The sequence below is a fragment of the Misgurnus anguillicaudatus genome, chromosome 7 (genome assembly GCF_027580225.2).
Source record: "Misgurnus anguillicaudatus chromosome 7, ASM2758022v2, whole genome shotgun sequence".
In the NCBI taxonomy this organism is placed as follows: Eukaryota; Metazoa; Chordata; class Actinopteri; order Cypriniformes; family Cobitidae; genus Misgurnus; species Misgurnus anguillicaudatus.
Window position 1 is genome coordinate 37,045,363 of NC_073343.2, and position 22,030 is coordinate 37,067,392.

The 22,030-nt window shown below is 35.4% G+C and overlaps 4 protein-coding genes across 5 annotated transcripts in view; 1 reads left to right on the top strand and 3 right to left on the bottom strand.

Annotated features, from left to right (window-relative positions):
• The window catches only part of LOC129418154 (calpain-14), a 142,800-nt gene that overhangs the window by 47,483 nt on the left and 73,287 nt on the right, over positions 1-22,030 (top strand). The gene's annotated exons all lie outside the window — the stretch shown is intronic.
• LOC129418186 (ovarian cancer G-protein coupled receptor 1) lies at positions 71-2,669 on the bottom strand. Its single transcript, XM_055173128.2, has one exon. The coding sequence runs from the start codon at positions 2,349-2,351 to the stop codon at positions 1,401-1,403; it is 951 nt and encodes a 316-aa protein (XP_055029103.2). The 5' UTR covers positions 2,352-2,669; the 3' UTR covers positions 71-1,400.
• bdkrb1 (bradykinin receptor B1) lies at positions 7,500-10,587 on the bottom strand. Of its 2 annotated transcripts, none has more exons than XM_055172604.2 (2): positions 10,397-10,587; positions 7,500-9,680 (listed from the first exon to the last, which is right to left on the bottom strand). In XM_055172604.2, the coding sequence occupies exon 2, from the start codon at positions 9,661-9,663 to the stop codon at positions 8,581-8,583; it is 1,083 nt and encodes a 360-aa protein (XP_055028579.2). In that variant the 5' UTR covers positions 9,664-9,680; positions 10,397-10,587; the 3' UTR covers positions 7,500-8,580. The 2 variants fall into 2 exon arrangements, with proteins under 2 accessions (XP_055028579.2, XP_055028578.2); XM_055172603.2 differs by having other exon boundaries at positions 7,500-9,664; positions 10,397-10,586.
• On the bottom strand, positions 12,862-19,991 carry bdkrb2 (bradykinin receptor B2). Its single transcript, XM_055172574.2, has 2 exons — positions 19,855-19,991; positions 12,862-17,280 (listed from the first exon to the last, which is right to left on the bottom strand). Exon 2 carries the CDS (start codon positions 17,264-17,266, stop codon positions 16,190-16,192), a length of 1,077 nt encoding a protein of 358 aa, XP_055028549.2. The 5' UTR covers positions 17,267-17,280; positions 19,855-19,991; the 3' UTR covers positions 12,862-16,189.

The following is a 22,030-nucleotide window of genomic DNA, read 5'->3' on the forward strand; positions in this document are numbered from 1 at the left end:
TGTGTGCATAATAATGAGTTTTACAGACATGAATGTGTCATGCAAACATAAGCTTTATGTGCACAAACACCAAAAATACATTATATATTACTGTTAAAAAGTATATAGAAAATTACACAAGAATGTATTTGCACTAATATTTTATAAAAAATGTACATGAAAAAGCATATTTGTTGTGGTGTCCTAGCTTAGATAATTAAAGTACTCCTCCCTCCTTAACTGGGAAAGATATACCAGAAGAGAGTAAGAGGATGTGGTGGAGGGGGGCAGCCATATATAGAGAACTCTTTGTGCTGATTGGTTGGTTGACATGACCACGCTCCTCCCAAACTTGGTTCACAGCAGTATTTTTGTCTCATGATTTGCATGTTTGTTGTTTGTCCTGATGCTTAGATAACAGATTTGCATGCATGTCACATCTAATATACTTTCAAAAAGGTACCTTTGTACCCAAAAAGTGCATATTAGTACTCCAAAGGTACATATTGGCAGTTCAAAAAAATACATATTTGTACCTAAATGGTGCACTCAAAAAAAAAAAAATTAATTGGTTTAACTCAATAAAATTGTGAACAGGATTTCCATCCAATATGAATGTGTACCCCTAACTCATAAAAAACTGCTTTACACAATACAAATATATTGAGTTAGTCCAACTCAATTTAAAGTAAATGGCAATACTCAATTAGTTGCCTCAACTCAATTTAGTGTAGTCTGAATAACTCAATTCTGTTATTTTAGCCAAAATATTGGACACATCTACTCATTTATTTAGATATTTATATTTTTTTCACATGCTGTGAAATTATAATAAGGTCATCTAAACAATAAAATATCCTGGACCACAAAACCAGTCATAAGTAAAACATATTTCCAATTAAGATTAATAAATAAGCTTACTGATGTTTGGTTTGTTAGGATGGACACCATTTGGCTGAGATATATGAAAATCTGGAATCTGAAGGTGTAAAAAAATCGAAATATTGAGTAAATGCATCGCTATCTCATGGCAATTCGAATGTATTTTATGAGACGGCAAACTTGTAGTAATTTGTACGACCACATTCGTACATTTTAGTATGTGCTGGACATTTTTATCAAAAGCATTTTGTTTAAAAACAAAACTGGGTTACACTTTATTTTACGGCGTCACTGTTACAGTGTATATATTTAAGTACTAAGTAATAATAATTAACAACAACATGTACTTACTATAAGGTTGGGGTTAGGATTAGGGTTTGGTTTAGGATTAGTTGCATGTAATTATGCACAATTAACTGTTTTCACTATAATAATTACAAGTAACATGTGTAACAAAGACACCGTAAAATAAAGTGTTACCCAAAACTGATATGTAGGCACAGAGTATCAATATCAAAGCTTTCACTGTTTCTGTAATCTCAGGGTTTAATTATTGACATGGACATCCTGCTTATTTGTTTCTTACAGTTTAAAAAAAGTTTTCTCATTTCCATTTTGGCACTTTCACTTATGAGGCAGTAAATGATGGGATCTAAAACGCTATTAATTGTTGTCGTTGCCACAAACACCATGTAAAGGTCCCTCATATTTTTTGCAGCGCTGCAGTTGCCGGGTTCCTTCAGTCCCCTGAGGAACATCACCACCTGGAACGGCGTAAAAGACACCAGATAAATAAAGAGGAGAGACAGGAGAAGAAACCAAATCTTCATGCGTTCACTGACAACGGTAGATGTGCTTTTGCGGAGCGCCCTGATAATCTCCAGGAAACAGAAAGTCATAATGAGAACAGGAATCAGGAAACCTGTGACCGCTCGGATTATGGCCTCGTGACCGGCGTTTCTGCTCATTGGAATCGGCGCATCACAAATGCGATGGCTACAAAAATGCAGGATGTCACCTGTGTAAGCCCGAAGGCTGAAATGAAGCACGATCTCCAGCAGCCACACGACAGCGCTCACCTGCGCAGCAGTTCTCACCTCTCGCACCTTGACGAAATATAGTGGAAATGCTATTGCTAAATATCGGTCCATAGAAATGCAGCACAGAAACCCCGAACCCACATAGAAGCTGTTGTACATAATAACCGCAATAATGCTGCACAGACAGTCGTTCACTGGGTATCCGAGTGCCATAATGATCCAGACAGGTAAAGTTAAGATATACAGAAGATCTCCGACAGTCAGATTGATGAGATACATCGCCACACTGTTGCCTTTCCTCATAAGTATCCAGGCCACGTACAGCGACAGACAGTTTGCTGGAAATCCAACTATGAAAAACAAAGAATAAAGCGTTGGGTACGCGTATCGCTCCACTGTGTTGGGATGTGTGCAATCCGTCGAGTTTGACGACACGTTGTCAGCCATCATATCTCTCGTAGAGGTCTCATTGTTCTGAACAGTCTGTATGCTCTCACCTCTTATTTAATTTCACATGCAAATCATGTTTTGTAAACATCACACAGAGTTTTTGTGAATTTCCAATTAACTGTCCAGGAAGATGATACTGGAGAATGAAATGTAGTCCTCCGTGCTAACAAAATATATGTCTCAGGTTCAAAACAAGTTTAAGTCTATGCCAGTATGCCATGCTGTCAAGTACCGCAGCAATAGAGAACCAAAAGGATGACATAATTTTGGAGGCAAAAACAGGAAGTGAGAGAGTATTTTAACACTTCTGCTTCCACTGCCATGAATGTTTGAGTTTTTTATGGGGTTTTGGTTGAACGCCTTAAATAAGATCTTGGGTTAACATATTTCTGTGAAATAAAACACATCAGTAGTACCCTCACTTTTTTAAAAGTGTCTTTAAAAAGGCAATGCTTCATAGGGACTACATGATGTTGTCGTGTTCGGGGACTTTAAACATCAAGCATGAAGATCTCAAAACGAAAGCAAAATTTTCCATAATTCCCAACAAACATTCATCCTTTGAGTATTTCTTTATCAGGAAACATGTTTTTGAACATTAAAGGCTCTCTAAGCGAATCTGCGAGACGTTAGTTATTGTTGACGTTTGAAACTGTTGTCAAACAGTTAGCTAACTCCTCCCCCTCCCCCTCCCTTCCGTGCTTTCATGAACGCGCCCAGCCCCCACCCCCAAATCCTTTTTGTCGTTTATTGGCTGGAATACTTTGTTTTGCTTTGTGATGCTAGGTTTGGCCACTTGTTGATATTGCCGTTTGTGAAGCCTGGGCTGTCTACAGAGATTGCGTTTTTTTACAGTTTGATCAGCGGACAGGCAGCAAGCAGATAGTGAGGAGATGTTTCCGGTATGTAACAAAAAAATGTTTTATGGTCTAAAACGCTTCAATTCGCTTTGAGCACCTTTAAAAGAGCTTTCAAAGGCTTGGTGGTAATGATGTTGATGTCGAGAGACATGTAGATTAAGGTTAGCTTTGATTTCTATTAAATGCATTTAGACTTTCATAAAAGTTCATAAAAGTTGTGTTCATCTGTGAAGATTATCTAGTTGGACAAAATGCATAAGTGTCAATTTTTTATTAAGAACAGAGCTTATTATTTACAATAATCAAGTCTATTGGCAAAGTCAATGGGCTTTTTGGCGAGGGAATCAGTGTCCGCTTACTTCTGGGTTGGCTTTCGAAAACATGTCATCACTGTGGCACTTTATAACATGAACCACAACAAGAGACATAATCAAACCCAGGTCAACCATGTCGTAGGTCCGTAACATTACCACAGAGTCACTTGGTAAAAGTTATTTGCTACACTCACCAAGTAGCCTCTTCTGTCACTCTCCAGACACTCAGAGGAGCGATATCTTGGCGTCACTTGTGTTTTAATGTCTTGAGGTCAAATTCAAATCTGATAATCCCTGCTTGTTTCTATCTACAATTCTCAATAAATTATTTACACTGCTGAAAAACAATTCACATTTTGAAATTTGCCTGCTAAAAGCATAACAAATAAAATTTTCATTAGATATATATATATATTTTATTTTCCATTTTATATGCTTTTATAACACTGTTTTATTCAACTACAGTAGCACTACTGCTATTGTTTTACAGCAGTCTACCGCAAATTCAAAATATACAGTAAATCACTGTAAATTAAATGTTAATACCCATAATGCAATGCATATTACAGTAATGAACTGGAAAATAAAATCACTATGCTATTTTACTGGGCATTTTGTGGTAAGTAACTGTAGAAATTACAGTTAAGTCTAACAGTGTGCGTTGTGCCGCAGTACCACATTGGGTGTGCATTTATTTTAAATAATTTAATTATTTTTTACTAATTTAATTACTTATAATTTAATTTATTTTTTTCACTTTTTTACTCGAGTTAATACTCAAGCTCTACCTACTGCAATACAATATCTTCAATGCCCTCCCACATATTTTGCTATTATAACTGCGCTTATTCCCGTCATTGGTATAAGTAGCAGACGTGTGGTTATTGGCAAGAAATACACAGTTTTACATCATCTTGCTGGTAAATATATATATACAGCTTGAACATGTGTGAATCCACCTTTAAACTATCAACTTCCTCCTTTCACAGAGTGAGAAGTTGTGGTCGTCCTCCTCGACAAACTAAAAAGTTTTTTAGAAGATGTTCAAGACATGTTTTTTTAATAGACAGTTTGCATCAGTATGAAACACTTTTTACTTTGCCCACATCTAGACATGAGTGAGGGTCAGAATAATCAATTTATAATTCAATTCAAATGGCGTTTTGTAATCAGACGTCATTTTTTAATCACCAAAGTAAATGACAGTGGTCGTGGCAATATTAGATTGTTGTATGCATACTTTATAATTCACATTCAGGCACCTTTAGCACCTGGTCTGTTATACTGAACTGATATACAAACCAGAAACCAGGATATTTTCTTCTAAACACTGCACAGTTGAGGTGTGAGTTGCTTTTGAAACTACTTTATTTATATTGATAGATGTAAAGATATTCAAGCCTGGATGTGGTTTGAGAACAAGAAGGCGTTTATTTCACTTCACCGCTGTTGATTTAGTGTAAATATTATCTTTAAAAGTGCTTTTTGCCATATTTGGTTTATTTCTGCAGTTAATCTTGAGTAGACCAGATCACAAACTTCAACAAAGTTTACAAACAAATGCACAAATGTATGTTGGTTTGATTTTGCTCAAAGAAGTAAAAGCTTTCATCATGTCTTGATCTGTAAACATCCTGTTCAGCTGCTGATTTTACATCTAAACTATTCATTATTTCATGCAAACACCTTTAAACAGGATATCAAAAAAACTTCAACAGGATACGATTCACAAAATGAAACTCGTATTTATCTTTATCTCTTTGCTCTAGACAACATCTTACCTCAATATCTCTCAATCTACCATTGAGGTTTCTGACTGCAGTTGCCAAATTGTGAATAAGAAAACTATTTAGCATTTCATCTAACAGGCATCTGAACCCAACCTTGTCAAACATTCACCTATAATAAATGTAATTCTGCTTACTGTTTTCAAACACCAATTCACTGTGCAAGGCACCTACAGTCAGTGAATAGCAAAACATAAATCTAACTTGAGATGAAACATAAGTGAAACATTCGCAGGACATGTTTACTTCACACATACTTCAGATAAAGAACTCATACCACATAGACAGCATAGCAAGGCATCATAGCCCTTATAAAAACCTTAACATGATGCTGCCTTCTAAGGCTAAAATATTTATCCTTCATAACAGTTTTATAACAGTTAGGGTGTTGCCCTAGAAGTGAACTGCATATGCAGACAGCAAGGCGTCTCATTGGGATTTGACACACAGCAGTAGTACTGTATGTCCAAACATGTTTTACATATTTCCAGCAATATTTGAAGAGCTCAGATGCAAAAGCCTTTAAGTGCATCTGACATGTTTTCTTGTAAATAATACAACCCAGTATTACGAAACTGCGTGACCACTTCACGCATGGACCAGCGCGACAATGTCACGCCCCGCCGCGGTTGAGCGCGAGCATGTCACACTTTCTGTTTGTGTCACTGTCACGTATTGGTTACTCAACTTTTTTGTCCTAATTTCTTACCATTGTCGCTTGGGTTTAGGGTCAGATTTACATAAAATGACACCCTTACCTAAACAAACTCTAACCCCAACGTCAGGTGACAATTGGTTAAAGTTTAGAAAATATGAAAGAATAAGTATTGTATCTTTTTTATAAACCAATACTTAAAGTGACAAATACTTAAAGTGACATATAACGCAAGCACCAAATCTAACCCTAAACCGAAGCGACAATGGTTTGAAAATAGGACAAAAAAGTTGAGTAACCAATACGTGACAGTGACACAAACAGAAAAGCGTGAGATGCTCAAAACGTGACATTGTCACGCTGGTCCATGCGTGAAATAGTCATGCAATTTCGTGATATAGGGTTGAAATAATAAGTATTTTATATCAGGCTTTAATAATTTGACTTAAATGCCAATAGGCTTTATGCCCAGCCGCACCACTTCCCGAACCTCAGCCAGCTCCTTGTTTCCTGTCTGCCATTATTGGACAAACTGATTATTCCAGGTGTGTCTGATTATTGTTGTTGTGACTATTGAGGTCAGGCTGGATTAATCAGTTTGTCCAATAATGGCAGACAGGAAACAAGAAGCTGGCTGAAGTTCAGGAAGTAGTGCAGCTGTGCATAGAGCCTATTAACTCATTCCCTGCCAGCCATTTTTTTTAAATTTGCCCCCCAGCATTTTTTGTGGTTTTCACAAAATGCCTTCCAGGAAAAAAATCTTCTAAAAATATATAAACATACACATATATCAAATGAAAGAACATACCCTCTGCTTTCAAACAAACAATTAACAAACAAACAAACAAAACAGGAAAAAATGTTTTATCCTATCTATATTATTTCTCTGCTCATAAACTCTTAAATATGAGTATTTTTCTTCAAAAATATTTTTTATAGCAAAAAGCTGAAATTATTACATTTTTTTAAAGCAAATTTGTTAGAGATCAGATTCACAACGTTTATCAAAACATACGCAGAGTTTAAAATTAGTGAATACTTTTTTTGGCATTCAGTTTTTTTATAAATTGGGTAAGTACATCAGGAACACCTTTTTTAAATTTTTAAAGGTTTTCTCTTAATTAATTGCCGAGATAACTTGTCAATGGCGGGGAAAGAGTTAAGAGGTTATCAGATCGCATTATGCAAAAAACTTAGTGCACAGCCAGCCAATAAGGTTTATGCAAGAGGAGCATGTGTTGAGGCCACTGTGATTGGCTGTTGGCTACGCTTCAGACACGCGTACGCCACGTGTGAATGTATCGTTAAGGGCCTTTTTATTCCTGGTATTAAGATGCATTTTGGTCAATCGGATCACAAGTGTACATTCAGTAAGACATTCAGTCCGCTGCTTGTGTTATAAGTGCTGCACAGTGTTTTGTACATGTTTATGTAAGAGCTTTCTCAGATATTGATGAAATAAACTTGCGCCACTTTCACACGCTTGCAAAATGAAACAAATGAAAGAGGTTTCAGTTTCATCAAAGAAGGTCACGCTAAACACTGTGGGATTGCACTAGTAATCATGTCTTATGCAAAAACATTGTGCTTGTACATTACATTAGATCGATAGGCAGAAAGTAGATGGTCTTTTGTTGCAGCTCGAACACTTTTGACCAAAGGCGTCATCCCCATTCAAACTGAGGGGGCACGTGCCCCCTTGTTTTTTTTTTTTTGCCAAATGGATTTTGCATGCAACCTAAAAATCAAAGAAGCGTCCATTAATATGTTATTTTTCTTTTAAATGTGCTCTAAGCCAATTCATGCGTTTTAGACCATAAAACATTTTTTGTTACATATACAGCAATCATCTCTTCACGATCTGCTTGTGCCTGTCCGCCGATTAAACTGTAAAAAAACGCGATCTCGGTAGACAGTCTAGGCTCAACAAATTTCAATATAAACACAGTGGCCAAACCTAGCACAACGAAACAAAACAAAATATTGTAAGACATGTCTGTGCTCTGTGCACACTGTGCCCCCTTAAAAAAATTGATGCATGACGCCCCTGCTTTCGACCACATGGTCTACACCACAAAAGCATTCTGGTTGAATGTGTTTTTGACTGCCTCTGAATGTGGTCGAAAGTGGACGAGCTCAAAACCTCATCATTTACACCTGTCTTTAGCATCATCCGCTTGTAATCCAAATCGACCTAAACCCATCTTAGTATCAGGTGTAAACAGCCATGCAAAAAACTTCAAAAAAGTCTTCAGTCACTCTTCACTGTCCTTTCTGAATAAAGGAAAAAAGACTCAAAAGTTCGGTCAATATCCTAATATATTTGTCAATTGGGTAAAAGCGTATGCACGCCATTGTGCAATTCTTTTTCCGTGCATTTAGAGGACTTTTTTGAAAACTCAACAAACTAAATGACCTGAAACCAGTATTAAACGGATTTGAAGTGAAAATATTAGATGAACGTATAATACGAGCCGAGAGCTTTTGGTTAATATCATTTATCTCATTTTTTTAGCAGCTTTTGCTGTTCTTCATTTAGTATTTAGCAATAATACAAATTTCAGCAAGTTACTGATGGTGGTAAAAAATCTTTACTGGTTTCTAAATAAAACACTAGACTTTCTCATATAACACAACAGGTTTGATTTGATTGGTGGTGGTTGTGCTTGTTAAAAGTGTCCGCTGCATTGCAGTAACATCCGATGCGTTGGATTGTTTTCTTCGATTATAGATGCTGCTCACTTTTCTCCTGAAATAATTCCCCGAGCAAACGTACAACACCGGATTCAGGCAACTGTTTGAAAAGGCCAAGTAGACGGAAAACTGATTTCCGATTTCCAGGACATCAAGCCACTCCTCCTTATCCAAAACATGGAAATCAGAGAGTATATCTAGGAAAGTGAAGATGTGAAATGGACCCCAACAGATGAGGAACAACAGCGTGACCGTACACACCAGTACAGTGGCTTTCTTGTCGTTTCTATCCTCCCAGTAATTGTCTCGACGTCGCTTTAGGGCCAGAAGAATATTGACACAACAGAATGTGATGGCCAGGAGAGGCAAAGCAAAACCCAACACAATCAGTTGGATGTGATGGGCAATCTTCCAGGAGTCACTGGGATAATGCAGGATGCACTGGAACGCTTGGTGACCGGGGATGCCTTCCAATGTTCGGAAAATGCCGGTCGGAACGCCCATTCCCAAACCGAAGAGCCAGAAGGAAACGCTGATGGCTTTAGCGTAACGTTTGCGCCTAAGCCATCTGGCCTTCATGGTCAGGACGAGGGCGAGGTAGCGGTCCACGTTCACCATCACCAGCATGTAGATGCTGGTGTACATGTTGACGAGGATGGAGAGATTGACCACCTTGCACATGAACTCTCCATACGGCCACATGAAATACTCGAGGATGTTCATGGCCCAGAACGGGAGACAGATGAGCATGATGAGGTCGGCCAGCGCGAGGTTACCCAGGTAGATCTCAGGTACGGTCCATCGGTTTCTCTGCAGCAAGAACACCAACAATACAAATGAGTTACCCAGAATCCCTGTCAAACACACCATGAAGATGTACGGTGGGATGATGGAGTAAACGAGCTGCCAGTCTGTTGTGTTGAAATAATCCAGATATGACATCGTTACGTTTGTTTCTGAAGGTTGAAGCGTCGCCGATAACATGAGCTCTTCCAATTGCATCCTACAAGAAAAAAAGTCTTCAACATACAGATGTTATGTCATTTTATGTTATATTTTTATATTTCGGTGTCATATTAATGTTTCTCAATTACAAATATCCTATATATATTTTTTGTATTTTTTCATCCGAATATATTTAGTTTATATTTTATGTATTTCTGTACATTGTAAAGTTTTTATTTACTGTATGCATGTCTGTACATTTTGTATCTTTTATATTGTATTATATTGTAACATATCAACATTTGGTCACACTTTATTTTACGGCATCACTGTTACAGTGTAATTATACATTTAAGTTCTAAGTAATAATCATTAACAACATGTACTTACTATAGGGTTAGGATTAAGTTAACCCTAAGTTAGTTGCATGCAATTATGCATAATTAACTGTTATTACTATAATAATTACATGTAACATGTGAAACAAAGATACTGTAAAATAAAGTGTTACGCAACATTTTAAAGAAGTAAAGAAACATTTCTGAAAGTTTCTTATATGTTTTTAATAGAAATATGATTGTCATGTGTTAGATAATGTTACATGTATTTTAGAAAAAGTACAGTAATTAAAAACATCTCAGAAAAGTGAATTTAGCTCCGAGAGAAGATCAAACATTATTTGTTTGCAGATTACACTTTGATATTTTAGATATTCAGACATGTGTGACTTTAGTATCTAAACACATTTTGGGTTATTATAAACTGTATAAAAGAATAAAACATTGCTTACCTTACAGGCGAAGTCTTTTACAGTTTATTTTAGAAGAGATTTTGTCTCTGATATTCCTCACTTGTTTTTGAACAAAGAGATGGTGAATAGTTTTGTCTACATGAGCACTTTCTCCACCCACAAGCCGATGATTTAAAATCTGTTTATATTTCAGACGTGAGCTTCTCAAGGTTACCATTTAAATCTCTGAACAGAGACAAATGAGACTTTAATTCTGCTTGTCATGTGTAATTGTTTTCTCAAAATGTTTGACTTTTAGACCTCATTGTATGTATTACCTTTGCATTAGATATACTTTAAATTGTTCTATTACATTGAAGGAAAAATAAACTTTGTGAAGGTTCATAAATGTCTCTCACTTAAAGCTTTAAATGTTCTGTTTTTACATATGAAACACATGCATGCACACACACACAAAATAAATATTTATAAAAGGGCTATATAAAATATTTAAAAGCAAAATGTCAAATACAAAAATATCTGGAAAAGTGTATGATTTTGATGAGCATTTAAATGTTTAAAGACTTCTGCCACAAGCCATTTAGATTCAACTGTAATGTGAAGCATCTACCAGCAGAGGTCGACCTGATTCATCAAAGCTGTGGTCACCAACCCAAACCTTAAAACTAAAAGCTGTGATGTAAAGGTGCTTTTGTATATCAGCTAATGGTTTAAGGAGCAGAAATAAGCAGATGGTTGATATCTGACACACATTGATATATCACACATGTGCTCTGCTAAATACTAACAATAAAGATATTTTACCTGTGATAACATCTTGTTTTTACCTGCTATTTATACCACAGGCTCATTGAATGCTTTATTCTGATTGGCTGAGAAATGTTCCACAGGAATGCATTATTTTTCGATAACCGCACACCTAACTTGTCAAATGTCTTAAAAATAGGCACCAGAGCAATGTTTGTGGTAGCCGTGGTATAAGCGGAGTAATTGAATCCGGTCCTTTAAATTATTTGAAAATAATGCACACCTGCTAGTTAATGCTATATGCTAGCTTTTAGAATAAAGTTCTACTCAGTGGCGGTTCTACACGGAGGCCAAGGGTGGCCCGTACCTCGGTAGACATGTCCCTGGCCACCCCGTGCTGACCAAATAAAAAAGTATAAATTCATTTTGATTTTACACGCACCTAATCACTGTAACCGCCTGCGGGTGCTGCTCGGCGAGTGTCTCAATTCGTTACCAATCTCCCGATGTTGAGAATGTGTACGCAGGTTTGGGCACTGGTAAGGACTCTAGCTGACTTGACATTGGGACACTGTTCACTTGTTCTCCTGTGACCTGGCTGCATAAGCGCGTTGTGATCATTCACAGCGGTTACTCATCAACAACCGGCAAAAACAATACATCTCGCTAAGTTTTTAAAGTTTACACATTGTAAAAAGCGCTGTAATTATGTTCTTACATATACATGCATAAAATTAAAGGAATATAATTAAATGTTACATATAAAAATGTTCACAATTTAAAATAAATATTATTTTAAGTACTGATTAGATTGTGGTCCCTTACTGTCTAGCAATATGTATTTATATGTAAACTTAAACAAACGTTTTTCTTTATAAAAGTTTGCATTTCATAAAGTTTATTGAGTAGGCTCGCATGATTTTCAGTTGGGGGTCTTTAGAAAAGAGCCAAGCTCCCCTTTTGCACCTGCACTCACTCTTGTATTAAATAAATATTTATATGATTGTAAAGTAAAATAAAGTTTATGGGGCAGTTTCCTGGAAAGGGATTAGACTAGTAAAATAAATGTAAGAGCTGACCAAACTGAAAACAACTTGCAATACCATATCCTAAAATACACCAGTGCCCTTTGTTTTGCTTTAAAATGCACACAAGTAATGTATTTAAGGCATGTTTGTTAAAACTAGTTATATTTCCTAATTAAACTAAGGCCTAGTCCTGTATTAAACTAATTCCTGTAACCAACCGTATAATCTTTAAATATAATTTCTTGCCATTTTTAATGTGCCCCTTTGGTAAAACACTGGCCCCTCCTTGGCCCCCCTAGTGAAATTTGTCTAGAACCACCACTGGTTCTACTATTGACGTTACAGTTACATTTTGCAGGTCCATACTGAAAAAACACAAACTTATCACTCAGAAACATCCATTAACAATCTCCAAACAATTGATTATTCCTCAAAATCTGTATCTTCATCTGATACAGACTCAAACAAAGATCTGTTTACACACACACAGAGCTACTGAAGGAGAAACAGCCAATCAGAGCAGAGCTCAACATTATTATTCATGACCCTCCAAATAAGGTAATAATTGACTGTTTCATTCTAAAGGCAAATTCAAGGGTTGTAAATGGACATGAAAAACACTTTTTGCACTTTATAAAGTCACAAACCTTCAATGCATTTTATGGCACCTTTAACGTCAGTTTATTTATAATGTCAAATGCAGGTGTCTTGTGAATTATTTACATCTACTTTGGTGTTTTTATTGATAAGATTTTATATTGAACAGACATAATAGTTTACCTTAATAATTAATTTAAATTGATTTGCATGATCAAGGTATTTGACAGAAATAGATGATGTGTGAATGGGAAAAATGTGTTTAATTACAGTGTGGGAAATCATAGCCTTAAATAAAATGAAACAGCTTTTAAAATGCTTACAGACACTGAAACATTATATTTATAAGTGTAGTGTTTAAAAGAGAAATATCTGGTTAATGTGGAGGAGTTACAGAACTCACACATAGTTCATAAAATCATCACTTAGCTGTCCAGCATTATAAACCACAGTCCTCTTTAAAACCAGTCAGACTCCAGAGGTATTACTGGAAAAACACACTTTAGGAGTTTGTTATTCACAACCACACAAAGACTGACTGCTGGAAAGTCTGTAACACATTCATTCATTTAACCAACAAGCTCATTTCTTTTTACTTTAAACACACGGCAATATCATGTTTTTAAAGAAAACTATGATAATATGCTTTAATTTACTGTATACAAACATGTTAATCATTTAGAGTAAAACATTACACACATTTATTCAAAAAGACATACAAAATATTAACAAGAAAATGAATACAATCATGAAAATGAAGAAAATGCTTTCAAGGGTCCAGCGCCATAAAAAACCTCTTCAGACAAAAAAAATTTAAAGACAGAGACATGATGTGTTGTATAACACTACAGACATTAAATCTTCAGACAAACTAGAACATACATGTTATTTATAAATAAATAGTAAATAAATGCTTTCAGCAATTCTGCTATTTTGACAAAATGTCAAATATATGTGAGCAATTCCAGCATTTGCAGTCAAAACTTGTAATATAGTTTCTCAGAGAATGCATTTTTTATTATAACCTTAATTATATCAGGAGATAACACATACAATAGGTGTGTTCGACTTCATGCGGCGCTGCGCAGACCGATCGGCGGCTGACTTGAAGCAGTGCATTCCGGTTAGTATTTTTGTCCGACTTCAGCTGGCGCTGCAGGCACGTGACTGTGTCATATGGTTTTTAAGTACCGCGAGAGCGATTCGAGATCGGCCGCCAGAGTTAGCCAGCGCAGTTCGCGAAGAGGAGCTGCACGGGCTGTAATGACGACACAGCTGTTTCACCATTGGTCGGATTCACCACATGACAACAATCACGTGTATTTCGTGCTTATTTTCACGCTCTCAGTTCCACAAATGCTCACAAATCTGTTTTTTTATAACAGTTAAAGCTCTTTTTTTATGTAGTCGCGATGTTATATTGTGTCATCTTCATCAAAATAAAATGGAAATAGAAATGAAAAAACGTAGACCCCACTACATTGGTATTTAAATAATATATGCTAAACATTCCTGTAAAAACAGATGCTGTAAGCCTCTTCAGTTCCACTCATGCTCATACACGGACATCCAAAACAGTATAATTCACTTTTTATGTAGTTTACATCTTACAAATCATGTTTATTGCGATAAAGCAAGCAAACGGCACGTGATCAGGCATGCCTGACGTAAATGCTGCAAACTACGGGAAGCACAGCGCGTCCGACTTCACGTCTCCGTTTTCAGCGCCTCCCCGCCTGCACGCGGCTAATCTCGCCGATCGGTTACATCCAGCCACAGCCGATGTCGAACACACCTAATGCCTTTCCCCCAACTCAGTGTGCACTAATGGAACAGATACAAATAAAAGGTCCTGTGAGTACCTGAAAATAATAAGACTAAGAAGATAAGATAGCACTGAAAGCTAAATGGATTTATAAATAAAAACATGCCAGTAATATAGCCTATGGATGGATAAAGCAAGCATAAAATAATAAAATACACAATGATCAGTCTGAATCTTAAGGCACCGTGATAAACAACATGAAGAGCAGACAGACACACTGTGAAGAAGCTTGATGTCACAATAATCAAGTACGGACATGAAGGTGCCATAAAAAGCCTCTCTTTAGGACAGACTTAATTCTAAAATAAAAACACAACTTTACTTTCAATCTTTTCACCAGTTGCTGAACATGAGGGACAAAAGAAAGTCATCTATTAAAAATCTGTTTATATTTTTCTAAACATCTCTGATGAACGACACCAGAAAAATCTATTTACAAGTTTTCTATTTTAGATGAGGGAAACATGCATGCATTATGGATATGACAAAAAACACACAGGATTAATAGCAATAATACCTAAAGGATATGGCTCTTCAAAAAACATTTTATATTTATTTTAATTTAAGTTTTTTTTATGCACATTTATGAGGAAGAACAGCGTTATGGATTTAAAATTGCACTTACTTAAGTATAAAAAATAATAAAAAATGTTGTAAATACTGTACAGACTTTTCACAGGTATTTACATAAATATTGACTAAGATCTAAGATATCAGTATGGTTAAAAAGTTAACTTTTTATGATAAGGTTGACTTGGAACTGCACATGCATGGTTATATTTACTGCCAAATTGCTGTACACACACTGTAAACCCGGATAAGTTGAGTTTACTTAAAAAATGAAGGTAACTTGTTGCCCTAAAAAACATAAAAAATTTAAGTAATTATTACTTAAAAACTTTAAGTGAAGTTAACTTAAACATATAAGTTGTTCTAACAACAATTTTAAATTGAATAGACTTAATGTTTTAATTTCTTCCAATACTTCCAATAGTTGACATTACTAGAAATTTATGTTAGTTTTTATCACTTTATATTACTTTTGATGTTATAAATGGTATTATAACACAAAATTAATGAATGATTTTAAGTCAATCATTGAATTAATGTGATTATTGAGAGAAATACAATAAAATGTTCTGAACATGTACGGAAACACTGATCACCTGAACGGTGACTTCACAAAATTATAATTTAAAACAAAACAACATCAATAATATAAGAGCTTGAACCTATATGACATTTTATTAACAAATATTTGAGTAGAGAAAGTTCTTATCAGTTCTTATTCTGTTAAAAAGCAGAAAATAATCAAAATATTCAGGCGCAAAGGATTATGGGTATTGCTCACAACATGAACTAGTTCATTTTACTCGAATGTTTTAGTTTAATGGATTTTGTAAGCTTAAAAGTTAAATCAACTAAACTTTTTAAGCTTTGGCTTCAAAACAGAAAATATTAAGTGATGTTTACTTGTTTGTTTAAGTAAAGACAATATCTGGGTTAACAGTGGACGGTTTGTAATTGTAATCATAATGCATCGCTGTATGTTTCAGCCAACTCCATATCATTTAAGTTATAATTATTTCTGAATTGTAAATATGTGCCTGTAAACTTTATTCACACTTTGTGTTGTTAAAGTGTTGTGAGGGTCTTTACGGTTGATATGGTTTGTGATCGTGTCGATCCTCCAATATCTTTTCTCTTTTCTGTGAGTTGCTTTGCTAATTCTTTGACCTTCTTCCTGAAGTTCTTACCAACAATCACATACAGTATCGGGTTCAACACGCTGTTGCTTAAAGCCAAGTATGTGCTTATTTGATTAGAGATGTCAATGGCCGATCCCACGTCGCATCCGGCCAAAGCCCCGACCCGGAACAGAATATCCAGCAGGGTCACCACGTGGAACGGCACCCAACACAGCAGAAATGCTATCAGCACGACCAGGACAAGAAACGTGGCCTTGCGCTCCGTGTTCTCAGCGTTGAAGCGGTCTATAATCTGCACGTGAAGAGCTCGGATGATCTTAATCGTGCAGTAGGAAATCACAATCATTGGCACTATGAAACCTAGCAAAATGAGTACAACGTCACAAACGAGGCCCACCTTTGGAGTCGGGTACTTCAAAATGCAAGCCGTGATGTTGAACTCGGGCATGTATTGGGTATCTCTGAAATGAAGCGTTGGGATGTTCAGGAGCAACCCTAGACCCCAGACAGCCATGCAGCTGAGCTTGGCACAGCGAGGTCGCCTCATTCTCCCGCGGGACATGGCGTGCACCAGCGCGATGAAGCGATCGCCGCTCACCAGCACCAGTAGATAAATACTGCAGAACATGTTCATTCTGATGCCCGTGTTGACCAGACGGCACATCAGCGAGCCGAACTGCCAGTCGAAGCCGTTGGCTATGTTGAGGGCCCAGAAGGGCAGGCACGAGACCAACAGAAGGTCCGCGGCGGCCAAATTTCCCAAATAGATCTCGGCCACGGTGCACGCTTTCTTATGGAGGCCGAAAACCAACAGGACAAAGACGTTGCCGAGGATTCCCAAGACAAATATGATGAACATGTAAGCGGGCTGCATGATGTACAACCAGTCCCATATTTCCCAGTGTGGACACTGAGTATCATTGGTCAGGTTGTTACCGGAGATGCCCGTAGAAAGTGTAGCAAAGATTGATGGTGTTGTTACTGGATTGTTTTCCGCCTCCATATTTCTAGGAATGGCTGTAAAAAATGTATTTGAAAAATTAATAAAGTCTTACCCATTTTATATAATTTTATTATTATATATATATATATCATATCAACATTAATTTTATGTTAGTTTAACTTAACAAATTAAGTAAAACAATTTCAACTTGTTTTTCTAAGTTATGTCAACTTAAGTCAAAATTTAAAAATAGGTTGAATTGACTTGCATAATTAAGTTGTTTAAACTTCATTTTGCATTTTTTTACAGTGTTCTTACGTGTCTGCAGAGCTGTATAGATTACTTATGAATTGTAATTTGTTACTGATTACAAATTACATGACAAAATTTGTAGTCAGTAATATAATCTCTTAGATTACACATCGTTGGTAACGTAATCTGACTACTTTTGGATTACATTTAGATTACTTTTGACATCTTATTTGATTTCAAATATATAAAGAGGGGAAAATATATTCTATTTCACCAACAAGAGCCTTTAAAACTATTTTTTAAAGTGCAATGTACAGACAATTAATATTTTGCTATCAGTGTCAACTGATAGTAACACACTGAATAAAACAAAATCACTCTTTATGAATTTAAAACATATTTGCTGAATTTTAAGTAAATTAAAACAAAACAGCTACATTGCAAAAAACTTTATTTAATTTCAAAAAAAGAACCGCAACAACACTGCTAGGGCTAAAATTTTACCTCACAAATAAAACTGAAGTGTTGCTTTAAAGGTGCAGTGTGTAAATTCTAGTGACATCTAGTGGTGATGTTTGCGAATTGCAACAAACCGCTCAACCCGCTGCTCACCCCTCGCTTTTGAAACGCCTAGAAAAGCTACAGTAGCCGCCACCGGAAAAATATTTTATCGTTGGAGACAACTTAGTAAAAAAGTTAGTCCATTAAGGGCTTCTGTAGAAACATGGCGGCACAAAATGGCGACTTCCACGTAAGAAGACCCTCTGTGTATGTAGATAAAAACGTCTCATTCTAAGGTAATAAAAACATAACGGTTAATAATAAAAAGGTCTTTATACACCCATGAAAATATAGTTTTGTATATTATTTTTCATTTCTGTCAAGAGATGCTTTAAAAAAATACACACTGCACCTTTAAAAATCTATAAAAATGAAATGGTTTCTATACATCCAATAGGTTTGATTTTGACATTGATGGGGAAATAAATAAACATTGTGTCACACTGTCATAAAGGTTTATCGCTGTTTACTTGAACAATAGTTAAAATCGTATTTTTGTTATCATAATTTTATTTTTTAAGGTTACAGGCCAAAAACAACAAATATACAATATTCTATTTTATGTATTATTTTTGATTAATTTTAACTTTTTTGTGATCCCAGTAAACATTCTGGCATGGCAAGTTAAAAACTGAACCAAAATATTTCCCCAAGATCTGCTTTATTTTAAATAATATAAGTTATACATAAAAAACAGACATCAGTGGTTATCATTGTTTGGTCGAAATTATTGCTAGGGACAATTCAGTGTTCCCTGGATATTGGTAGGGACATGTCCCATCCCTGTCGAAATCAGCGCATTTGCATCCAGTGAACAAACGCTGAGTACTGCTCTATTCTGCATCATGTCTAACGTAAGCGGTACGTAAATTTATTATGAAAAATAAGACATTTACAAAATTGTGAACATCATACATGCCATCATGTGATTAATATGTAATCATGTTATCCATAAAAAAGTAACAGTAGTGTGATTGCGAGTTTTTTAAAATGTAGTTTAATCCAATTACAAGTACTTGATTTTTGGAATCTGATTACGTAATCCAGATTACATCTAACCCAGCTCTGCGTGTCTGTATCTTAAAGATTTGCCAAAAAACTTGCCTAACATCAATGTTCAGTGATGCTAACAGAAGTAACTCTGTACTGTAAGTCTGTCTTGGAAATTCCTGGATATGAGTGCATCATCATATGAGTTGCATACTATTAGATGATATCAGTTTGACTTGAGGAAATTGTCTGGCAGGCGGCTGACATGGAAAAAATAAATGGCAAGAGACGGAAATAAATCAGTGCATGGTTCAAGTGGTACCATGATGTCCAAATACATTTTAAATATCACAATACACTGTAAAAAGTTAACTTCAGTTGGCAACACTGAGTTTATTAAACCTAATGTGAAACTTACGTGAAATTTTAAGTTAAATAAACTTGATATTTCTCTTTTTAAGTTGAATTAAAAAAAATTAGGTGTTACCAATTTAAGTAATTTTGTAAGTTGATCCAACTTTTCACTTTTTACAGACAAAGAAAGAAACACAAATCAATATATAAATGTAAGCATTCACTGATTGACAGAATTTTTTATTGATATCTTACCGAACAGCTCGATTTCCAAAAATACGTACAACAACAATAAATCACTAAAACTAAACTTTTTTCTCACAGTGGACATCCATCCATGCATCAATGAAATATTTTGCTATAATTTTCACATTTGAAGAAGAATATGAAGAAAGCACATTCTTTATCAGTTATCTTATCCTGATCAAAAGCATTACAGAAATGTTTTTATGTTTTACTTGTAAGAACATTTAGTTTAAAATGACACTTACATGTGAAACTGGAGCAGTTGCATAAACCTCTTTCCTCGCTGAGCCTCTAAAAGCAAATCCAGATGTGTTATTTTTTCTCCGGATGTTCAGCTCGCCTGCGCCGTGAGCTTTAGTGAACACTCGGCTCGGCCTGTCTCGCTTAAAAAGAGCTGAAGTGATGTCATTCTGTGATCTCCTCCTGCCTGCCTCCCTTTCCTTCATTTTTTTTAATTTGAATTTATATTATATTGTTATGCTATATTTACTCATTGCTTTTAGTGAGATACAAGCATTGCTACCAACTTGCTTATATGTTGCCTAACCATTTATTTGTGACTTTAATGATGACACGACCTTTAAAAAAGTGTTTGGAAATTCATCCAGCTGATGTTTAGTTACTTATGTGCTTGAAAGCAGAAATGTGAGTATTTGGCTTGAGTTTTATCATTATTAGTTTAGGTAGTGTTTTGAAATATTATTATGAAGGTGTGGAGTCTCTTTTGAATTTAACATTAATAATTCACCATAATTGGTCAAAATGATCAATTTTGGTGGGAATATTTTGCTTTGCTTTTAGAGTTTGATTGAAGTAAAGCATAAGATGAAGACTTTTCATTTCCCTAAGATCCAAGACAGTATTTATTTGAATACATAATGAAACCATTAGTGATTACTTCAGAGACCACCGTCTGCATCAATATGAGACCCTGCTTTTAGCACTTGTCCAATATTTACTGTATACTGTACTATAAGTGGTTTGATTTCTCTGTTGGGAATAATAAAAGCACAATGCAACAGCCGGCAGCTGTGAAACACTGCAAATATTAATCCAAAGTATGTGGACAGACACCCATTTTAATGATCAAGTTTGGTCAGAACCTCGAATCCCCCGAATCCCTAAAATGATCATAATGTGTTAATAATACAGTCACATTCTTTCAAACATATGACTTCAATCTTGTCTTATTTCAGACCGGCCTGCACAGAATCACAGATTACACAACTCACTGATAGTCACTTCTTCACATTCAAACATCAAATAAAAAATCTTATCAGAAGAAAGGAATCTGTATAACAGAAAGTAATGATATCTACTGGTTTTGGCATGAAACATTTAACAGACACATATGTATGTTTGGCCATATAATGGTGGTGAATGAGTTTATTTTGGGTGTGTCTTTAAACAGATGTTCATTTATTTCCATGCTTCAGTTTTAAAAAAATTCCCTAAAAAAGAAAAACTCACAAAATAGCTTTGACTGGATAATGGTGTAGTAAAAAATGTCTGTATAGAAATGACAGAATTACTGCATCTGTTTGCCAGTAACTTACTGTAGATTAAACTTTATTTTATTTACTGGCACCAGTTTGTTTAAAGTTAAATGAACATGAAACATTAACAAGTCTTTATCTTTAACTAAAATAACACCCGCATGCAAAGCATTCTGGGAACCAAAATCTGAAGAAATAAACAGAAAAAGGTTGATGAGGATTTTTGATTCCCATAAAGATGAAGACTTGTTGATGTTTAATGTTCATTTAACTTTAAACAAACTGTTGCCAGTAAATAACATCAATACATCTACACTAAGTTACTGTAACAACTGCATAACTACAGCAATGTTTTACAGTTTGTGTTGTGGTTTAAATAAAGTTTAATCACAGTTATCAGTATTTCTGATGTAACTGTGTTGGATCACATTGAGAGGTTTGTTTCTTAATGTGTTTGTTTCAGCTGGATTTAAACACAAATGATGTTAAGATGACCGAGGGTTAATTGTCAATGAAGTATCTCATTGGATCATTACGACATTAAAGTGTTCAGCCTTTCAAACCATCAGCATTAGATTTATTCACATAATATATGTGTTAAACATGACAGCAGATTTACCAAACTAATCAAAGTTATTACAATTTAAATGCCCTGTGGATCTCATTCACATGCTTTTCATGCTATATGTATCTGAAAACAGCACAGACAAATGATCTAAAACTGATGATTTAAGATTTCACTCAACATTACAAAACAACTAACAGGGATTCTGTTTTGTCAGCTTAAAGTATTTTGAATAATACATGTAGTATATCTTGGCCAAAAAGAGAAAATGTTGAAATATGTTATATGTAAGTTTCATGTCAACTTACAGTCTGGGAGATATTTTTAAATGGTCATTAAAGCAGATTTTTTAAAAACAGT